The 22,379-nt window shown below is 42.7% G+C and overlaps 2 protein-coding genes across 2 annotated transcripts; one reads left to right on the plus strand and one right to left on the minus strand.

The window, feature by feature from the left end:
• Positions 1 to 654: 654 nt before the first annotated feature.
• Positions 655 to 16,321, plus strand: rabl6b (RAB, member RAS oncogene family-like 6b; the record flags this gene model as incomplete). The annotated part of the gene is given in 16 exon segments (XM_036144676.1): positions 655 to 942; positions 1,044 to 1,178; positions 2,483 to 2,530; positions 2,714 to 2,743; positions 3,109 to 3,161; positions 3,266 to 3,354; positions 3,820 to 3,960; positions 4,238 to 4,343; positions 4,456 to 4,559; positions 4,932 to 5,320; positions 8,214 to 8,367; positions 10,503 to 10,709; positions 11,089 to 11,350; positions 12,228 to 12,414; positions 13,563 to 13,618; positions 15,836 to 16,321. Coding segments are annotated over 16 exon segments (2,283 nt in total). The 3' UTR covers positions 16,028 to 16,321.
• Positions 16,322 to 17,186: 865 nt separating this feature from the next.
• si:ch211-102c2.4 (uncharacterized protein LOC568178 homolog) lies at positions 17,187 to 22,213 on the minus strand. The gene is made up of 4 exons (XM_036144677.1): positions 21,940 to 22,213; positions 21,489 to 21,578; positions 18,360 to 18,382; positions 17,187 to 18,250 (listed from the first exon to the last, which is right to left on the minus strand). The coding sequence occupies exons 1-4, from the start codon at positions 22,211 to 22,213 to the stop codon at positions 18,149 to 18,151; spliced, it is 489 nt and encodes a 162-aa protein (XP_036000570.1). The 3' UTR covers positions 17,187 to 18,148.
• Positions 22,214 to 22,379: the final 166 nt, after the last annotated feature.

Below are 22,379 nucleotides of genomic sequence, written 5' to 3' on the forward strand. Positions count from 1 at the left end.
CGCCTGTGTCCCCGTCCACAGCGAGGCCGGCTTTACGTCCCCGTGGGCCAAGAGGCTGGAGCTCCGAAACCAACACCTCCAACCCCGACGGTTCCCAGGACGGGTGTCTCCTGGAGAGACCTTTGATGGGCAGGCGACACCTCCGTAGGGATGTTTGTCAAACGGTGGCAACGGCTTTGTATGTGGAGTCCAAGGTGAGAGACTCCGGGCCCTTGTCGTCCCCCTTCCTCTCTCCCTCCGTCATTACTGGGAATAAAGTCTTCACGAATGCTTTGCAAACAAACAAAGAACTCCACCGTGCAAACGGTCGCATCGTTGTGACGCCAGTGAGAAAAAGAAGATGAAGAAGGGCGCTTAGCTTTAACCTCGTAGTGGAAAGGTGGGCCCAGCAGGACGCTGTGGCAGGACCAAACGGGTTTGCTTTAATTAAATGAAATTAGATCTTGTGTTTTCTTTCTTGAACCTTGCAACGTCCCGTGTGAATCACGCCAGTTAGCTTTTAGATGTGTGTCTTTTAAAGGGAAAACGTTGTTCACTGACATGTTGTTTTTCTTTATGGCAGATGACGGTCCTAAAACTACGGCAGTGAACCCCACCACCACCGACGGCCAGGGAAGAACGTCCAGTCACCTTTAAGAGAAGTTCCGATCGACCCACATCAGATTGCTCTGGCTGTTCCTCAGCATGGAGCCCTAACTCCCTGACCTGTGAGGATCTGGCGCCGCACCTTTTCCCTCCGTCGTCACAGGAGCAGCCTCGCCAGGCGCCGTCTCAGTGTCTTGGTCGCCTGCAGCGCCTCGCGGGACCTCAACATGTTTTCGGCCCTGAAGAAGTTGGTGGGCTCGGAGCCGGGCCAGCTGCGGGAGAAAGGCATCCCTGCGGGGCTGCAGTCCATGAACCAAAGCTTGCAGAGGCGCTTCGCCAAAGGGGTGCAGTATAACAGTAAGAGCAGCGTGGCAAGTGTCAACGCACATATTCCTTCTCCGCCCAGTCTGTGTCACAACGGCCTGGATGTTGTTGTCTTTATTTCCCCCCCACTCCAGTGAAAATAGTCATCCGAGGAGACAGAAATACTGGGAAGAGTACCTTATGGCATCGACTGCAGGGGAAGAAGTTTCTGGAGGAGTACATTCCCACTCAGGAGATCCAGGTCACAAGTATTCACTGGAATTACAAAAGTGAGTCTTATGTTCTCTGTCAGAGCGCTGCCTCGGTTTTATTGCTGTTGTGACGGCGTTTTCACATCTGCTGTTTGTGTCTGCTGGTGATTTATTTCAGTGGCTCCGTATCAAGGTAAAAATGCTCCCATTAAAGGGTAGTTTGAGCTAAGCTAACGTTAGTCTGTTAGTCTCCTCCTCCTGCAGGGTAGATTTCTCCACCGTTGATTGTTTTAGACAGAGATGCACCGCTGTCATTCATTTCTGCTGATACAGACCCAAAGTAATAGCTCGATGTTTTTAGGCCGAATGCCGTTATACGATATTTGTCTCTGTTTTTCTTTTGGTAAAGTCACTATAAAAATGCGTCTCTGAATCAAACCTTTATTCCAAACTTCTCCCAGGCACATTTTGAAACAAACGGCTGTAGATAAATATGAGAAACAGCTGGAAAATAACCTTCTGGAATACATAAAAGTGTAACTAACACAGTACACACTATCTCCATATAAACAATATAGACTTATCTTAAATCTCACTATTTGTAAAATCTCCATATATTGCCCAGCCCTATTTATCAGACAGGCCTCCTCATACCCATTTGGTCTGATCCAGATTTGTCTTTGAGGAGTGCAGCAAACACAAATTCATAGGATTGGTTTTCAGCCTTCCTGCCGACACCAGTCATTAATTCTTTATATCTGAGGCAACATCACACCGAGTAACAGTACGTCCCTCTAGAACTGGGATCCACAAAGTTAAAATCTAGAAAAGGTGGCTCTCCACTGAACACGTGAAACGGTCCTGAGCTTCCTATAATAGCAGCTAGCATGGTGAGCGTTACTAAGTGTGAAGAGCAGTCAGTGTGTTCCCTGGAGGCTGAGGTGTCCAGCTCCATCCTGAAGGCTGGTGGCCCGTATGTTTTCATATTTCATCATTCATGTGATTCAGGCGCTTTGAACGGAGGGAACATTTAAAAGCTGCGACACGCTACACACTGAGGACTGACACTGGACACCACTGGGCTACAGGCTGCAGATCCATGTCCTAGTTACATAACACCCGAGTCTACCAACATTTTCCAAATTCAGCGTGTTCTAAAACAAGGAAGCTCAAAACGTCAAAACAGATCGACTTTGCTGCAGTCCCAGGGCGCCGGCATTTTTACAGTCAACGGTGGAAGTACACAGCAGCAGTCTAACCAAACGGCCAGAAGTGGGCTGTGAAATCATACAGTAGATCCTTAGAGACACGTAGCCCCCTGTAGTCCTCCCCGTTCCGCTTTAAGAGCAGAATAATGAGTCCAGACTTTGTTCTGTGTCCAGCTACCGACGATGTGGTGAAGGTGGAGGTGTGGGACGTGGTGGACAAAGGTGAGTGCCGCTCACAGACATTTTGGCTCAGGGGGACTTAGCTATGAGACGTCTTCTTTTTCGTTTCTAGTCTTCCTGCTGTGAATTTAAAGACGTCACAGAGACATGTGCTCAGGGTGCTCGTTTGGTTCTGTCCTCAGTCTTGATGTTGTCTTTCTCATGCCTCTCTTGCACTCATCTCAGGCCAAAAATACCCTCTTCCTGAAGGTGTAGGTGAGCTCCACGGTAATGCGTAGAAACTCTTGTGTGCCTTGGGTGTGCCCTTCCTCCTCCTCCTCCTCTTCCTCCCTCTCTAACCTGAAAGCCGGTAGTGGCGAGGTCCGATCAGAACCGCTCTGACTGCCTGTTTGTTTCAGTTGTGTCCGCCATGCTTAGCTAGAGCCTGACATGTGAGGCCAGCACTGTATGCTAAGGCTTGTGTGAGAAAAGGCTTTTCTTAGAGAAAAGTGGATAGCTTGCTTTCCTCATGATAACACTTGTAGCTAAATAGACTGCAGTGGACTTTAGAGCTCCATGTTTGCTCCTTCCCTTCCTGTCTGAACTTGTGATTTTTTTTTTTTTTTTTCCTGATCTTTCAGGCAAAGGCAAACGGCGCGGGGACAATTTGAAGCTGGAGAATGAGCCACAAGAGGTGATTATCACATGGCTGTCATGGGGCCAGGCTGCCCGGCATGTTGGGCTTATTTTATGGCCCGAGGAGCTCTGTTGTGATTTCTCAATCCTGTCTGGATGCAGTCAGACGAGGTGGCGCTGGATGCAGAGTTCCTGGACGTGTACAAGAACTGCAATGGCGTCATCATGATGTTTGACATAACTAAACAGTGGTAAGGCATCTTTAATCTTTCACGGGGCAATCTGCACCAAACAAAAGGCCCTGAGGTGTTAAAGTGCCACAGTTCTGCGTGGGGAACAGATGAAACCTGTGGAAATGGGTCCGTTTCACGTTGTGGAAGTAAAAATGTCTAGATGAGTTTCAGTGTGTTGATATCAGGCATTCTGCCTGTAAATATAACTATTTGTTCTTGAAATTAAAATCTGTATTCTCTGAATATCCAATATATCCAGTCTTTCTGCTTTGGGTTCATAGCAGCCAGTCGCCAGATTCTAAATCATCTTTTCAGCTAATGGAATAAAAATAAAATAGTTTTCCATCTCAATTCTGGACGACACCGTAGTCCAACCAAAGTCAAGCAGAATGTTTATTTCGTGTTTCATCCTCTTCCCGGCAGTTGTTGTTTTCTGTCTCTAACCTGCAGAATAATGTTACGCTGTGATTTCCTAACTTCCAGGACTTTCAATTACATCCTGAGGGAGCTGCCCAAGGTACCCACCCACGTGCCAGTGTGTGTTCTGGGAAACCACAGGGACATGGGGGAACATCGGGTCATTCTCCCCGACGACATACGAGACTTCATCGCAGGACTCAACAGGTAAATGACAACGTTTCTTTTCCCAGGTGTCCAGACATGCCATATGGAGATCCTGCCTTCATCAAGCAGGGCAGCTTTGCTCTGCAAAAACAAAACCTGCTGATGGCGTCTTAATTGTTTGACTTTGTTACATCACGGTTAAATCTGGCATCAAAGCAGGCGGTATGCACCCCGCTGGTTGAGTTTAGCCCACCTCAGCCCTAAAGCCGATACGTCTCGGTGCCAGCAGCTTCTAAAGTCGCGTTAAGGATGGGATTGATACTGTTTTCCTCTACAGACCGATGGGATCATCCTACATCCACTACGCAGAGTCCTCTATGAAGAATGGATTTGGCTTGAAGTATCTGCACAGGTTTTTCAACATCCCCTTCCTACAGCTCCAGGTTAGATCTGTCACCATCCATCCAGCATGCAGCTTTCTAAGTGTTCTTTAAACAGGAGAGGACCTGCGGCTGGTTAGTTCTAATAGAAATGTGTGTGTTTGCATGCGTGCAGAGAGAAACCCTCCTGAGGCAACTGGAGACCAACCAGCTGGACATGGACGCCACCCTGGAGGAGCTCACTGTCCAGCAGGAGACCGAGGACCAGAACTATGAGATGTACAGCCATGTTTTTTTTCCCCTGTCTGATTGTGTTGAAGAGCAGAGCTGCTAGACTTTAGTTTCTGCTACAGGCCAAGTGGGGCACAGATGTGGTCATGACCCAGCGAGTCCTCTCACAGAGGCTGTGCTGCATAGCTGCTCCACGTTTACCTTAGATAACCACTGTGCTGGTAGTCCTGGGGAATTATTACCTTTGTTTTTGGGAATAAACGAGATGAATATGGCTGTGCATGTGGGCAATGCTCTACACGTTTGATAATAGCTGCAAGCTTTTGAATAACTAATTTCAAATGAACCGTTCAAACGTTGTAGGTTACCAAGGCAACGCGTGATCAAGTTGTCCTGAAACTCTTCTGTGAACTTTCACAGTTTCCTGGAGAACTTGGAGTCTCGTAGTAAGGGCCACGCTTCTCCCGGTCCAGCTAACGGCCAGAGTCCCTCCTCCGGCTCCCAGTCTCCCATCGTCCCTCCCAGCGGTGCTTCCACAGGCAGCTCCAGCCCCAGCACCCCACAGCCTCCAGCGCCCTCCCAGACGCTCCCCCAGTCTCCGTCTGTGTCTGCGTCCGCTTCCTCCCCCGCTCCCCCCCCAGCAGCGGTCAGCGGGGCAGCCACCCCCACCGCTGAGATCAAACCTCCACCCCAGTCGCCTGAACACCAGCAGTCGCCCGCTGCACCCGGGGGCTCGGCGCCGCAGAAACGCAGCTTCATCTCCCGCTGGTTTGGGTCGTCGGCTACCGAGGCTCCTGCTTCTGCACCGGGTGAGTCCCACCAAAGAGCGACCCGGGCAAAGTGTTCGGACCGGTCCCAACAGAGAAGGCTGCACTGTGAAAACTTGTCCTGATAAATACCAGCAAGGAACAGATTATGTTGGCTGATAGAAAACCTCTGCTTTCTTCCACCAGCTAAAGAAATGGTTAACGACGGTTAATGACGACTAGAATAAGCAGTGATTTTATTATTTATTTTAGAAAAGTTCAAATGAAAGTAATAGACTTCCACTAGTTTATCCCATTATCATATTGATAACCCAGCGTGTTTTGGGGCAAAGCTTGGAAACAGTGGTTTGATGGGGTAGCACCCTCCCAGTCATTCTGGGAAAGTTATAAAAGAAGGGGAAAAAATCTGTTTAAATACAAATATTGTTCAATATTCTATGATTGGCCATAAAACAAGATGAATAAAATCCTCACTTTTGTTAGAGAATCACATGAAATTGTTAATTTTACAATCAGAATAAACTTTATTAGACTTCGGGTTCCAACGCTGGCATCGCGAAAACAAAGACAGACAAGCAGAACAGCAAACTATAGAATGTAGTTTGTACAAAAAAGATTATATTCTTTTTTGTAACAAAAAAAGACTTTCATGGAAAAGTAAGAACAGGGAAGTATGTTTTAGCATATCTGTAAGTATATGTAAATATCTAGCTGTACAAATATAAATGCAAGGGGTAGAAAAGCTGGCAGGTTAGTGCTAATATGCTGCAGAATATTAGCACTTCTAAAGTGTTCATCAGAGACTGAGCCTAGAAACTGGTTCTGTGTCGGCTCCTGTTAGCATCAGCGCTCTGTAGCGCCAACCTGAGGGTAGAAGGCTGAAGAACCTTTGACCTGGATGAGTTGTTTTTTAGCTGACCTTTTCCTCACCCTAACGCTGTACTGGCCCTGAATGGATGGACGGTCGGTCCTGATGACCCTCGTCTTTTGGTCTGCTACGGCCCAAAATGACTCCGTGTGTTAGCGGGCGTCAGACGGTGTTTCCCAGATTCTGTCCATTCAAACATCAGGTCTCAGGGCAGCAGTCGAGCTCTTTTCCTCTTCCACTCTGTGGAAGGAGTCATGGCCTGTCACCTTCACAACCAGCCAGGCTGGCTCTGAGGAAGAGGAGGCAGCAGCAGGTGGATGTGTAGACGGCGTGTCCGTTCCACATTTCAATATAACAGCTGATAAGTGAGAGGCTGCTTGCCTGAGTCACAGGATGTCCATCTGTTCATAAAGGAAGAAACACAGAAACCTCTAAAAAATAGATTATTACATAATCAGAATCTGAAATACTTTAATAATACCAGAGGGAAATATCAATTAAAAAAGGATGTTTAAAACAGAATAGAATAGACTTCTATAGATTATGTTCATCTCACTCAGCACTCTGTTGGGGCTGGTTGTGCATGAATTCCTGCATCAGTGCTCCGTGGCATGGAGGAGACCAGCCTGAGGTTCTGCTGAGGTGTTCAGGAAGCCCAGGTTGCTCCAACAGCTGCCTTCAGGTCGTCTGCTTGTTGGATCTGGTGCCGCTCATAAATTCTCTGTGGGGTTCTGCTCAGTCCAGTCAATAAAGCCCAGTACCATCGTGCTCCCTCAGCTTTCTGTGGGCTTTCTACAGCCCTAATTGACTAACCAGCTTCCTGAACAACGACCTCATGGGGCTTCCCCTCCTTGTGGACGGTGTTGACCGTCTTCTGGACATCAGTCCGGTCAGTAGGCGACACAGAGACCGTTTCTAGGTTCAGGAAACCTCTCAGCTAATTGGCTGATTAGAGTGCCACACCTTTTCACTATATTCTGATTTTCTGAGACACTGAAGTTTGGGCTTTCATTGTCTGTAAGCAATAATCATCAAAATTACACCAAACAAAGGCTTGGAATATTTTACTGCGTGTGATGAATTTATGTAATATGAATATTAAACGTTTCCACAATTTTCTAACCTATATATTAGGTTTTAAAATTTCATTCAACCTAGGTGTTTTTTTTTGCAATAAATGAGACCAGCATCTTTCAAAAGATGAAGTAAAAAAGTATAAATTCTTCATTTGTTTTTGTTTATATTTTCTTGAAACATTTTCAACGTGAAAATGATTTCTGCTATTCTAATAGCCGAACAGCTTTTTGCGTGTTTCCCCTGGCATTTTGAAGCTTAAAGGGGCCATGTCCCGTATCTTGACCATAAAAAGAACGGTCTTCAAATAAACGATATACGTCATAAAGTGGTACAAAGGCTTGGATTGACTGGGAGAAAAATGAAAAGTGAATATAGCGTGATGCTACAGTCACATGACAGACTCTATGGCTACTCATTCACATTTAGGTTTTTAACATTGCACAACATAAGTTAAATTATAGTGATTCCTGTATTTTGTGATTGTGACACATTTAATCCCAGGTTGCCTAGCGATCTGCGTGTCGGTGTATGAATGTGTGCGTTAGTGACAGGGTGAACGCGGCTATAGTGTGTCCAGTAGGACAAGTAAAGCCATTTACCATTTGTCTGCCAGATCTTTTCTTCTTGTGCTCAAAATAACATTGAGATGCGTGCAAAGGTTAAAAGTTTTTAAGAAGCAAGTGAATGTCAGATTTGTTTCTAAATAAATTTATCTACATAGATATAAATATCTGCTTTTTAAAAAAGTTCAAGCGGATTGTTTAACTATAAGTTAGAGGGTCTTGCTAATTAGTCATGAGATTTGAGACTTAGCGGTTGAGAAATGCAGCGCTTTCCAAAGCCTTAAAGGCCTAAGAGGCGCTGGAATGTCATGTGATTCCCAGCCTGTAGACGAGGAAACAGCGGTAGGAGCCTCTGAGCACGGCCACCAGTTGGAATGGAGCTGACCTTGTTGACTGCAGCTCAGACGTGTCTTAATGTCTTCCCCAGAGGACCCTCCTGCACCCGCGTGTCCTGCTAAGGTTCAGAGCGTGGATGACTTTGTGCCAGATGAAGGACTGGACAGGAGTTTCCTGGAAGACAGCGTGCCTCCAAAGAGCAAGGTGGCCCAGCCTGCCCCAGCCGCAGCCGTGGACAGCGACAGGTGAGAGGCTGGCTTAGTTTCACATTATATCTACTTTATAGGAACCTAACTGACTGTGGAAGATCTAAATAACCTTTGCTGTCTTGGATTGGGAAATCCCCAAGTAGAAGAGATTTCCCTTTTTAAAAAAAACAAAATACATTGAACCAGACATTTCACCTGAGCCGTCAGTGCAACAACAACCTCATATATGTTTTATCTGTAATTATCCACTCAGATCATTAGGAATATGTTGGAATAAATGAATAGCTTTAGAATTACATATTGCCTCTTTATAACTTACTATTGTACTGAGTTAGAACCAACATTTTTTTATTACACTGAACTTTGCAAAAGTATTCATACCCCGTTAACTTTAATGCTCTCACAGCCCTTTGTTTCTGATTGCAGTTGTATCTGATTGTCACGGAGGGAGCATGGGTGGAAAAAACCGTAATGAGATATTTTAGAATGCCAGCTGAAACGAAATATTGCGTTACAAAGTGTTGGCGTGGCTGTGAGGAAAGGGATGCAGATCATACGCGTATTTTCTGGAGCTGCCCCCGTATGGAGAAGTATGGGAAGGAGCTTAAACGCTGTATGGACAAGGTCTTTCAGAAGGATCTACTATTCATATTTACAACACTCTATTTAGGACTAGCTGATACACAGGAGAAAAAGAAAGTAAATATTTAAATATTTGAAATAAGGATATAAGCAGGGAAAAAGGAATTATGAGACAATGGCTAAAGGGGGACTCACCAAACAAGGACAACTGGTTAATATATACGTTATGGAGAAGTTGACTTAGTCCTGCAAACTGCAATCTGAGAAATGTATGAAGACATGGAAAAGTCTGTTGACCTATATTAAGCCAATGAGAGCAGACTTTATCTGAAAAGTGTTTCTCTTATTGTATTTGCCTTGCCACCATTTTTAGTTTACCTGTTTTACGCATTGTTGGTACAAGTATTATTTGGGGAGAGGTTACAAATATAATGATGGTGTCAGATCCAAAAAGTGTTTGTGATACTTTTATGTATGGTTGCATTGTTAATTTGGGAAAAATAAAATAAAAAGTTAGCCGTACTCCGATCAATTGACCGATCAGAACAATAACTGGACTCCACAGTTTTAAAGATGGTGCTGACAGTGTTTGGATTGGCTGCTCCGCTCCAGGAGCCCGCCCCTACCTCCTACATGCTGGTGAATAACATGGTTTCCACCTTTTTAGAACAAAACCAAAAGGATTTTGGGAGTAGAATGTTAAGCTGGTGTTTTGGCCCATTGCAAAACAGCAGCCTGGTGAAAATTGCTAAATTAGTCTTCTTCTCTCACAGCAGCGACAGCAGTGCAAATTGTTGAGACATTTCTTTGTTCTCAAGCAGAGTTCCCGTAATGTTCCCTCACAGGTATCGACATCTGTTGTCACTGCTGATGGTGCCTCGGCCTGCTGGAGTCGTGTCAACAGATCTCCATGTACCACCAACCTTCAGCTGTATTAAGGATAGGTTAGCAGTAAAAACGAGGGCAAAACAACAATTTACCCCTCGGTTAAAACCTTTGATATGAAGAAGGATCACACAACTCCATGAGATCCTTTAGAGCAGGAGTCACCAACCATTCTGACGCTGGGAGCTACTTCATTAGTACTGTGTGATACCAAGGGCTACCTGTATTGACCTTTGAACTTGAAGAATTAGAGCCCACCTTAACTTTATGTAATATAAACATGTTTTTGATCTTTTTGTCATTTCTAAATCTATGTAAATATAACAATGATTAAAAGGAAGAGCAACTGAATAAAATAGCATTTTATACGCAGCTCACTGGAGGGTTGTGTTTTTGAACAGGCTTGAGGGCACATATGGTGCTGGGGGGGGCCGCCACCATGTTGGTGACCCCTGCTTTAGAAACTATCCTTGTCTGTAAGTTGCATTGTATATTTATAACAGCTGCTTGCCAGTTAACTAAAAGTGGAACTTGGCTCTGACGTTCACGGTAAAGATGCTCGGAGCAATGTGGTTTACCCTCTCTGCTCAGTCCCCATCTTCCTCTGGTGTGTCCCTGCGCTGTCTAACCTTTTACCGCTGGTTCACGTAGAGTGAAATGGTGGAGTTCTCACAACGGTTTCTCCTGTTCTTGTTGTGACACAGCGACGGAGAGAAGAAAGGAAACCCCATGGTGTCTGGTTTCCAAGATGAGCTGGATCCCGACGACACGGAGCCCAGTCTTCCCCAGATGAAGGCTCTGCCCCGCTGCAAAGATATCTCTCTGACCAGCGATGAAGAGGAGGAGGTGGAGCAGCTTGCCCCCACAGTCACCCAGGACCAGGACTTGGACAGTGAACCCGATCTGAAAGCGTAAGTGTTGGCTGGCTGGATGACTCCAGGGAAGCCCGATTCAACCACAGGTGCAGTTTCTTTGACTACAGAGCTCTGATCCAACTGGACCACATGTAAGACTTTAGCATTTCACTACAAGTTGGCCTCTTTAAGGATGTGGCCCATGTTAGGCATCTTTGAAAATACACAAGTGGAGCTGTGATTCAGTGGCGATGACATGTGGCTGTAGAGGAAATGTGTTCACCATTTCTGCAGAAAAACAGTGCAGTCATACAGATATGACCAAGACATGTGGAGGAGAAGTTAAGCGGTTTAGAAAATAAGTTTGAAGATGAATGAATATAGTTAAACACTTAGTTTTACTTGAAGTAACTGAACTGCACTTTCTGAATTTCAGGCCTGTTATTCAGCTCACAAAACCAAAAGTGACTTCTCAAGCTGCGGAGCTCAAAGTCCAGAGCACAGCGCCCATCTCCCTGACTTTAACCCCAGCAGCAGAGCCGCCTGCTCGACAGCAAGGCAGGAAAAAGGGAGGCACCCCCAGAGCTGAGGACTCTGATACAGACCTGGAGGCGCCCGTGGCCCAGCAGATGCTCTCTTTTGTCATGGATGACCCTGACTTTGAGTCTGAAGCATCAGATACCCCCAAGATTTCAAAGGTGAACTAAAGCAGATCAGCAAAAATCATAATGTCAGCGGGCTAAGGGTCCTGCTAGGAGACGGTGAACCCAGACTGGCCTGATGTGCTCAGCACCCATCAGAGTTTTCAGCCTGATTTCTGATCTCTGCTTGCTGTAAAGCTTTGTCCTGCTCATACACATTTTAGCTGAATGCTATTTCACTCACTGTCTCGTAAAGATCTCTCTCCAAACCATATTGAAATATTTTATGGTGCCTTTCTGCTGTAAGCAGTCATCAGAAATGTAAGCTGAGGTGATGCTACTGAGTGAGAGACAGGAGCTTCAGTAACGTCACCTACTGAATCTGTGTATAAGGACTTAAGGTCATAGTATATTATTTCTGACTTGTTATAGTTAAATAATACATTTTCAGAATGCTCTGCATGGCCATGTGAAAAATGAGATCATTGGTGACTGAGGTTCCTCTGTGTCCCCAGCTTCAGTCAGAATGTTCTACCGTCATGTGGAACAATTCACCTCTCTGTCGTAGAACCCGCCAGTTTCTAAGGGCAATCTTAAACTTGGTTTAATGCATATTAAGGGAATATGTGGGCTTTAGCTGCAATCTGTTATTCTACCTGCAATGTCAAGATTAATAAATGCATAAAATAAACTTCCCTTGGTTACAGCGTCCACACCAAAGAGCGTTGTCAGCGCTCAAGTGTGATGCGTTTACTGAGTAGAAAAACATAGGATTTTTCAGTTTCTGACCAGGAGATTAACAAAAGTGATATTTAATGCTGTAGGGCTTTAGTAGCCATTTAGGAATGCAGACTGTTATCTAGATCAGATCCAGGGCCATGTTTCTCTGACAGTCACTTTTTTCTCACATTTCACCCATTTATTCTGTGCACAGGACACCTTTCCTGTCAGAGACGAGCTTCTGTCCGACCTCTCTGATGAGGACTTGCATTTAAGTAAGGTGCCGGTTCCCCTGAAGCCCACTGTGATTTCCTTCAAACCCAAGGATGACGCTGACCTCTTTGGCCTCGGATTCCAAGAAGAGCCTCAAGCAGCAAAGGACAGCAGTGAAGACCCGGAAGGCAAGTCCTGAAAGAATGTTTTTTCTTTGTTTCCCAGTAATCGCCGTTACATTTTTATGCAGTAGTGTCTGTAGAGGGTTAAAGCCTTATTCAGAAATGGAATGAAAACTGTTTTTGTACATTTTGTCACAATGCTGAGACCGTATGTGCCAGAATGCTGCCATTGCTTCTTTCTTAACCTTTTTTGGTCCGGGTGTTGAGATCAAGATTTTCTTCCTCAACGGTACCAACAAAGCACATGTAGGAATAGCCACTTAGTGGCCGAGTGGCAGTCCTTTACTTGATTCAGTCGGTTCCATTATAACCAGTAAAATCAATACGTGGTCTACAGTAGGGACATGTAAGATGCTCTGGTCTGGCCGGAGGGTTCTGCCTACAGGAGGACGGCTGTAACTCGCTGCTCCAAGGTACAGCTGCTGTTTCTCTTGTTGTATAATGACGCTTGAAACAGAGAAAGCTTTACAGACAGGACTCAACACATCAGCTCTGATGGCGCTCCTGTCAGCGGTGCTTCATTTGCTGGGCTGCCAGGCCTAGGCCACTGTGTTCTCTCTTTCAGTATGACTCCTTATTAATTATCTCTCACGTTGAAGTAGAGCCATGTGCAAAATTAACAGAAAAGGGCTTTCTGCTCCACAAACTTGTTGCTTTAAGATTGAATTTAGGTTTAAATTGGTTTAAACGTTGACAGCTTGAATGAGCCGCATTTCTCCTGGACGTTTGGGCACAGAAACGAGCACAAAATGACTAAATCTACATAATAATCTCCACATTGTATAATAACAATTTCCAAGCTGCGCACAAGCTAATGAGCTGTGATACAGGCTTGAAAAAGGTGACTCTATAACCTGTGGCGGATGACATAATCACAGATATTATGAACAGATAAGTTGAATTGTCAGCTGGTTTTCTTTAAAGACTTCCCAAATTTTACCTGGGTCTCAGGCCAGTACATGGAGTTGGATCAGAACCTGTTCTTTAGAAACCGGTCTCTATCCACTGGCTCATATTTAAAGATCTGTCAATCACTGTGTTTAAACAGGATTATTATAAAAAACTATATGTATATTCTTCATTAATGATCTAATAAATTAATTTCTGACCTAAATCTTAAGACCAGCGTGTGTGTGTGTGTTGTCCTCTTCTAGAAAAAGAAACCAAGCAATCCAGAGAAAAGAAGAAAAAGAAGAAGAAAAGCAAGGAGGTAATGTTGTATTTTTAACATTGATATGTATCAGATGATCTATGTTCTGACTTCTCCTCACACATTCAGCTGTACTTGTTATCGTCCACATTAGTGGCTGTGAATGTTGTTGCGTGGCCACGATTATTGTCACACTGGGGGAGGTATAGTCAGAATAGACAAATATTTCATTCAGGTGGCTCACCGACACATGCAAACAGCTTTTGTTTGAACTTAAATCAGCTCAGTTAGAAAAACCTCATTTATCTCAAAGGAAAATCAAACTAGTGAACTGTCACATTTAAATGGGATGCCTGTGGGCTGTTACAGCAGATCTAAAGAGGCCTCTGTCTGAAGACACGGTTGGATCACGGTCTCAAGAAGAGGATGTTCAGGGGGCTCCGTTGGGTTTAACATTGTATTAACTGTCACTTTTTGGCAGAGGAGATTGCATCTTCCACCACAGACCTGTAGAAGACCTGCAGCATTTTGCTGTAAACGCTAAAGGATCTGAGCTTCCTCAAGAATCACAGTCTGCTTAGTAACTTCTTGTATATATGGCTCTCCAGTCCAGTCTGTTGTCTGATGGAAATAAGGTTTGACTTATTCTGGTTTCTCCTGAAATCTGCAAGCATTTCCTTTGCTTTGTTCACATTTAAAATGAGATGACTGGCTACAATATAACAGCATTGCTTTGTCTGCTTCCTTGTAGGGAGGCAAGTTATCGATAAATTCATCCGAAGTTGATTGATCTTATCGATTGACTAACGATTAATTCATAAGGGACCATTTTCTTAAAAAGCCGAGTTATCTCTATTATCAGGAGGTTTTTTTTAAACAATATGCTGAATTTGAGTAGCACATTTTTATAATTTACCAGTTTATTGTGCCACCTGTATTAAATAGTGACTGAATAAATAGAATTTGTGGTTTCCTTACACATTATTAAACTTAGTCATATTTTAAAAATATAACAAAACAGGAAACTTTTAGGTTAATAAATAACACATAAGATGAATAGAATAAAATATGTGAAACACTTTGTAATCGTCACAAAAGCCCTCACCATCAACCGTGTTTATTGGTATCATGTCCATTTCTATCATGCGGCAATCTTTTGTGTGTTTTTCTGTCTGCTTTTCTGTCATCACCTTCTGTGTGAGTTTGTTTGAAAAGTTGACGCTGAATGGGAGCTACTTAGGTGGTAACTTAAGGAGAGTGTTTTTATTTAAAAACAGAACCAAACAGAATGCATTTTGCACCCTTGTCGTCATTAAACAGTAAAATAATCCCACAGTGGACTTTGTTTGGACCGCTTCACGTTCCTGTTCCAGCATGCCTCCACCATGATTGTTTCTTTTACAACTACTACCGTCTGGCTTTGCTTAAGGATGAGCAGCATTGCCCTCTTCTGGTAATTATGAGTTAATACGGATAAAACAAAATTTAATTTATAAATAAACTATTAGTCCACAATTTTGAAGTTAGAATCCCTAATTTTTAGGGTTTGAATCCCTAGTTCCAAGTGAGCACTTGAACTTGTTCCAAATATTTTTGCCAAGGATCTTGGCTCCTCCATTATTATTGATGGAAAGTATAATTTGGGCTTTTGAGATGGCGTTGAGCTGCTCCCTGTTTAAAAAAATAAATCCTTTTTGGTATGGTTACGTATCATATGAACTGTCCAAAAGTACATATATACTCAAGAAAATAAAATCAAAAATCCATAAGAAACATCTTGGAAAAATGAAAAGTTAGGAAGAAAATTTTCAAGAGTAATGTAACAGGGCTACTCCAGCAAGCTGCCACCAGCTGTGGCTGAGGAATACCTGTTGGCTGACCTTCATCATGCTGAGATGCGTACGTCATATTCACTGTAGGGCTCTGTTTAAAACTTAAAATGTTAATGTTCTTTGTTTTTCACTATAAATGACTATGGTTATGTTAACACATTCATGGTGTATTATGAGCTCTAGTTTTAGTGTTTTTCTAATATACAAGTGTTGTTTGGATGGTATCATCAGGAGATATAGGTATCCAACATTATGCTGATGATAATGTGCTTTATATATCAATCAAACTGGATGAAACCAATTACTTTGATACTGAAGTTACAGGCTTGTCTACATTTGAATATTGGTTTTCAAAATTGTAAAAAAGAAAAAAAAAGTAAGGATTAAAAAGTGTTGTCTTGACATTTAAAGAGGATTTTTAGTAAATCTCATGCCTTGCATACAGGAGGACGAGAAGAGCAAGAAGAAACACAAACACAAGAAAAAGGAAAAAGATGAGGTTGCAGCAGGAGACGACAAGGAGAAAAAGAAGAAGAAATCTCGACCCAAGAAAACAGAAGTGGACGAACTGGAGGACTTCCTGGGTGGAGGTGCTGGCTCGATCAAAAGAGACGATGGAGACTATGAAGAGCTATAAAAGTAACATACAGAAGTTCGATTGAGGTGTATGGTCAGTTAAAAAAAAAGAAGCAAAACAAAAAGGTCAACTTGTGTATGCATTAAACAGCGTTACAAGCCATACCCTACACTCAAAACCACCAACTACAGTCGGCTCTGGCAACAGAGGATTCTGCTTCCTGGGTGCTCCCTCTGATTCTTCCCCCCATTCTTACTCCTGCTCTCATTTCCACTCCAACCAATAAGAAAAGCCCAGGAGGACTCAGATGTACTGTACTGAACCTTAAAATGAACTGTTTGTACTTTGACCCGATTCCTTTAGTTTGAGCTTTTCTTTGCTTTGATACTCTGGTGATCCACTCTGAACTGGCTACTGTAAATAGGATCACGGTTTACTCTGAATGTTTGTGTGGCTGTTGTAGTGATTGTGAGCATGCTCAAAGTGATGACTGACTCCTTAAAGACTCCATTGTGTCCTTTTTATTCCTAACCTGTTGAAATGGGAAATATCAAATTGGTCTAGTTATTAACACTGCAGAAGTTGGGCTTGGCTGACATAAGTTAGGCGAGTCAGGAAAAAGCTTCTGGTTTTACACTATTGTCTTTGTCTGCGCCGACCTGTTCTTTCATCACTACGCTCTCCAGCAATGGGCAAATTTATGAAATCCTTTTGTTACTTTATGTATGAAACTACATCAGTTATCGTTAGGCTTTGTCTGTGCGGCTTGTGGTCAGATGAGAATTAAGCAACCTTTCCACAGCAGAAGCAGCTTTCTAGACTTTGAGAGCTGTGAACGAATGGCTCTGTCGTGGTCAGAAACGAAAATGTTCAGTGAAGGAGGTCCACTTCCAAGACTGGAAAAAGCCCATTTAGAATAGGCTGAACATGTGATCTAAGTGCGGGATGCGGTTGCATGTCGGTTTTATTCCTCAGTTGTTCCCTGTGATTGCCTTAACCAAGGTTACCACCGAGGGAACGATGTGCAGCTGTCCCAATGAACCATTTCAAGTGTTCTTACTGTAGGATGTAGCTCAGGCTGCTTTAAATGCTCCACGTCTTCATCCTTAAAGCCTGTCATCAGTTGTGGTGAATCTTCTCTTGTTTTTTTTTGTTTGTTTCTTGTTGAACAGCCTTGTAAAGGATTGATCTGAATATTTCTTTGTAACTGTAACATGTCTTTTTTCAGTTTTGTCCTTTATTTATTTCTCATGTTTGTGTCGTGGTTTCTGCTCGCGTGGCTTTGTGTTCAGACTGTCCATTCCAACCCATCATGCAGCTCTGTTTGGCTCACAGCTGTTCACATTTCTGAACCTTGACTTGTAATACCCAGTCAGCTGTTTACGTCAACTTCTTTTCAAGGAGAGGAAAAGGACGCCGTGATGATGAAGTGCTAAAATCTCCACATTTTGTCTGAAAGCCGGAACTCCCCTGCTTAGAATAGGCAAAACATGCCGCATCTTCCATGACTCCCGTGAAAATGGATGCATCCTAAAGAAGTGATGTGTATTTTCTTCTGTCCTGATTACATTTCTTCTTTTTTTTTTACTCCCACACAAACGCAACGATTCCAATCTATTGGTTTACAAAGAAATTCAGTTTTATTCCGAAGTTGAAACTATGCAGCATTATCCTAAATACTGTGTTGCTTTTTCTCCCATCTCTTGTTTGAGGATAAATGCTGCTAAAGGTTTCAAGCAAAGCATGAGACTTAAATGTACAGCAAGAAAAGAATGTAAAAAGTAAATACATAGATATATATATTTGAGGAGCTTCATTCCAAAATCGCACACGCTTGTGGAAACAGTCACTGAAATCCTGATTTTTATTTTAATGTTACATTCTATTTACTAAAGTAATAACATTCATCAGAATGATATGCACTTTAGAAAGGATGGTATCAGATGACTGTTAATACAAATGCTTATTAAAAAACTCATTTTGGGATGAAATTCTTCATGTATTTTTCACCCTATGACATGTTCCATCTTTACACTATGTGTCAGTTTGCCTATGTTTGATTTGTCCAATAAAAGCAAACTTATTTCTTCATAAAAGAGAAAGAAATTGAGTTTTTTTCCTCTATTGTTTTAAAAAAAAAATAGCATCCGAGTCCGACTCCCAGCCCCTCCTGGGATGAAGTTAAATCCCAGCTGACTCGCTCTCATTCAGATGATCTGGACTGTCATACACCGGGTCAGTGGCTCCAGCTGCAGCAACGTCGTCATAAAGTTCATCATCTTTCTGAGGCAAGATTAGAGAAAAAAACAAGGTGCTCTAGAAGAAAGTCCTCACCTTAGAATTCTTGTGATTGTTTGTTTTAATGTTAGGTGCCAAATGACCGGTCCCTTACCTTGCAGCACTGCTTTGTTTTCACTGTGAAGAGGAAACGGGAAGTTTCAGGTTAGAGGACTGTTCAGTTATCGTTTCGTTGTAAAGCAAATGGAATACAATGATATGAGATATTGTTTTACTGGTATCCTTCACCAAATACTGGTAAAATAATAGATGAAACCCTATCATTTAAAGTGGAATTTTACTAGTACCTAAGCATATCAGAAAATTGTGCAATGGCCTCATGAATCTGTTTTTGATGCGTCTGTACTGATCAGAGCCCTGAGGCCTGTTTCACAAAACCAAGAGAGGATTAAACCAGGATTTTCCAGGTCCTGGCTGAATTAAGCCTTGATCAGGTTTCACAAAAGCAGCACATCAGTTCCTAACAGCCAGGCTTAGTTAATCCTTATCCTTAGTTGATGCCTTCTCTGTTCAATCAGCAGTCACACTTGATCAGAAACCGATTCAGTTTTCTTTTCTGTGTGTTTTAGTATTTTATATCAGCATGCAATAAAATACCTCCAGTTAAGTACTTTTATTATTTTAAAATGATGATGGTAGTCTGTACCATCATTCATTTTATAATTATCCATGTGGGCGTTACTGCTGTTCAGAACTGTTGTTCTGAGTATGACAGAAAGGCCTTTAATAGACCATAGCATGTGTTGAGGGGATTAGAGAAATGGCTGATGAAGAAGTAAACATGTCAATAAAGTCCCGTGTTCCACGACACTCTGCGACGCTAGAGGGCGCTGTTTCACTGACTCCTCCAGAACAAACATAGCGGCCCTCATGTGCACAGAATCCAGAATCTTACAGCACCGAAAAAAAAAACTATACAAACCATAAGCTTCAGTAGCTTAACTGCTAAAATAAAGAATGTTGATATGTTATTTGATATATTTTATCATGAATAGGTAATTTCAATGCATATCGAGTGTCCTACGTTAACTTATTTCAATTTATTATAGAGTCTGCTTAATGTTTTAAACACAGACAATGTTTATATTGATCATTAATGCCACCAATAAGATCTGATATGAGGGGAAGATTGTTTTGCAAAGACTGTCTGCTGAAAAAGTTTCATCTCTCTCCCGCTTTTCTTGCAGGAGTTATGGAAGGGTCAGGGAAACAGCGCCCTCTAGAGTCAGAATCAGATAGATCAGAGGAAATGGTTTAACATATTTTGCCATAGAAGTATAAATGTGTTTTCCTTTATAATAGCAGCAGTGTTTCCTTTCTTGAGTCTGATGTGCTTCAGTTCCTCATGGTCCTCCATCAACACATGTTGCTCCTTTGGATAGAACCATGGTGCACACAACTCATCCATTGCGGCCTCAGTGAATCTGTGATCGACCCCATGGTCTGAAAAAAGTTGCAGATGCGCATTTACCGAAATTACTTAAACCTGGCTTGACATAGTTGCACCTCCTGAGCCTGGATTGGCCTTGGAACAGATCAATCCAGGAAGCTCTGATCACACTAGGTCGAGTTGGCTTTATCTGTTGTCCTGGGGCTCGTTCTTCCTACATTGCTTAAAACATCCGAAATCAAATGACACATCCAAGATGATTTCATCCTGCTAATCATGATCTGGCTAATTGGGTTCTTTGAACACACCTGTTGTTTACGTTTAGTATCGCTGGATTGAGTTAATTAGGATAACTGCGCGTTCATGCGTTTGTTTAAAAGGGGAAATGTGTCGATAGTAGAAACAATGATCAGCAGCGCTGCTATTGGCTGTTCAGCATGGCCAAAGAACGCCCACAGTTTTTCTCCCAAGCAGAACACGAGCTTTGCCATATTTGAGTCATTCATTAAAACAACAGGTAACACCTCAAAGTCTGCTAAAGCCAGGAGAGAGGGCTGGCAAAAAGCAGCAGACAAATTAATGCGTAAATACTGTCCATGGTAGATGTTTCTATCACTTTCTACAGTATGTATTTTTGCATTTTAATAATCTCATATTTACTTTGTTCTTTTTATGTCAGAGCCTTCAGAGGACCCACTAGAACATGGGGGCAAGTAAAAGTGAAGTACAAGAATATTCTACAAAATGGTAGCCTTCAATTATTATACTGTATTTTAAAAAGCCACTTTTTCCTCTTTTTAAAAGCCACTTTTAAATGCACTCAAAAACATAAGTCTTTGGATGAACATAAAAAAATCACTTCTCCGTGTTGAACACTTAATGTGTGGTTCCAACAAATTAATTATGTAAATAACAGCCTCACAAGAAAAACAATATCCCTCTAAAATTACACTGTTGCGTTGCGCTAAAGGATCCTATCTCGCAATACGCGATTAATTCGAAAAGCTCTGCGAATTATTCTTGCACCTTCCGCAACAGGTTGCTGTTGTAAAAATGGACATGGCTACGACAGACTTCCCCATAGACATTATATACGTAGACACCCCATTGGGCGCAGGTTTGCACGTGGACGTCACCGCCATATTGTATGTGGCAGAAAGTAGTGAACGTCTATGTTCCCTGTATATATGTTTTAAGTAATAAAATAGAAAGATATAGATGGAGTTGATATATAAAAAAGTATATAGAGATTAATTCATAGAGATTGGCAGCTGGATTGGCTATATATATATATATATATATATATATACAAAAATAAAAATATTACAAAAATAAAAATGTTACGAATAGAAAGTATATTCTGAGATTAAAGTTAACATGGCGGACACTCTGACGCATCCCCAGCATAGGCAGAACCCGGCCAACGAGGCGTCTACGTTTATGTCTATGAATTTCCCTATCTCCTCTGCTTATAAAGCTGCAATCTAATCCTGTTTACATTAAATAAGCTGCTGCGAGCAGGCTTAAGTTTGCGCACATGTTGCTATGACAGCAAGTCCAGGATGAGTGTCGAAGAACCAAACAATCCAAGATCATTCCAAATCGTCAACAATCAAATCCAGCTAACTGAGTTAGCTACGTACGTAGAATGAGCCCCTGGATTTCTAAATTCTGCTTTTGTGAAACAGCCCTCTGGCATTTTTCTGCCTTTCTGGGATTCACTTCTGGATCTTCACACTAAACCGAGTTGCTGAAGGAGCAGAATTTTGAACATGTGACTATTATAAAATTCACTGTGGGTAAAATAAAAGGATGATAACAGAAACCACTTACTTTTGGTGAGGACATAAGCACATATGGTCACTAACGGCAGTAGTGGCAGCATAGCCCAGCGAAGGAAACTCCAGATAAAAGCACCAGTGGCTGCGGTAAAAGGAAAATAAATGCACATCTTTTCACAATGAACAAGTTATACCACTTTCACTGGCTACCTCGCTATTTTCATACACCTGAATTATCTTCAATGATAGAAACAAGGGAACTAATCAGGTGCAACAGCAGTACAGTGAAAATAGAAGCATGCAGAAAAAAACAAGAACACACTAAAAAAAATAGATTTCAAACAGAGAAATAATTAACATGTCTGTAAAAGCATTTATACAGGATACAGATTACAGTCTACCACCTGGACGCCATCTTTGACCATGTCGTTTCCTACAGCAGCAGTCCAAAAAAAAGATGCAGCAATCATACAGCAGATAAGCGTCCATCTTTGTTTACTCACAGCTATGAAAATAACCTTCCGCCAGCTTGATGATGGTTGCGTCCTTGCTCAGCAGACCACACCAGTAGAGCCCGTCTCTGCCGCTCGGCTCCAGCACCTCCACGGTGAAGGAGCGCGCGTCCTGGGTCACCCTCAGTTTGCCTCCGTCCACTGAGCGGGCGCTGTAGCTGAAGTTGAAGCCCGTGCAGCACTCTGGAGAGCTCCGCCGGCACCACACCCGGCGCAGGCTCTGCTGCTCGGCCTCATAGGGGCATGTGAGCTTCTGCCGAAACATGGCATCGCTCTCACCTGCGCCACAGCGGTTCAATACGCAGAAAGAAAACAGATAAACCATGCAGTGACGGGCTTAGAAGGCACGCCATTACATTTACATTTACCTCAAAACGAGGAAGCTGGTCTGAACAACAAATTGATTACTATAAATGTGACCAATAGAGACG

The sequence above is a fragment of the Fundulus heteroclitus genome, chromosome 12 (genome assembly GCF_011125445.2).
Source record: "Fundulus heteroclitus isolate FHET01 chromosome 12, MU-UCD_Fhet_4.1, whole genome shotgun sequence".
In the NCBI taxonomy this organism is placed as follows: Eukaryota; Metazoa; Chordata; class Actinopteri; order Cyprinodontiformes; family Fundulidae; genus Fundulus; species Fundulus heteroclitus.

What these genes read in the sequence shown, in the direction of transcription:
- si:ch211-102c2.4 (XM_036144677.1), bottom strand. Translation starts at nt 22,213, where the DNA reads ATGTTTCGGCAGAAGCTCACATGCCCCTATGAGGCCGAGCAGCAGAGC. An exon ending in TGCTTATGTCCTCACCAAAA is followed by an intron (nt 18,383 to 21,488) that starts GTAAGTGGTTTC and finishes TCCTCTTCACAG; the next exon opens with TGAAAACAAAGCAGTGCTGC. An exon ending in AAACAAAGCAGTGCTGCAAG is followed by an intron (nt 18,251 to 18,359) that starts GTAAGGGACCGG and finishes ATCTTGCCTCAG; the next exon opens with AAAGATGATGAACTTTATGA.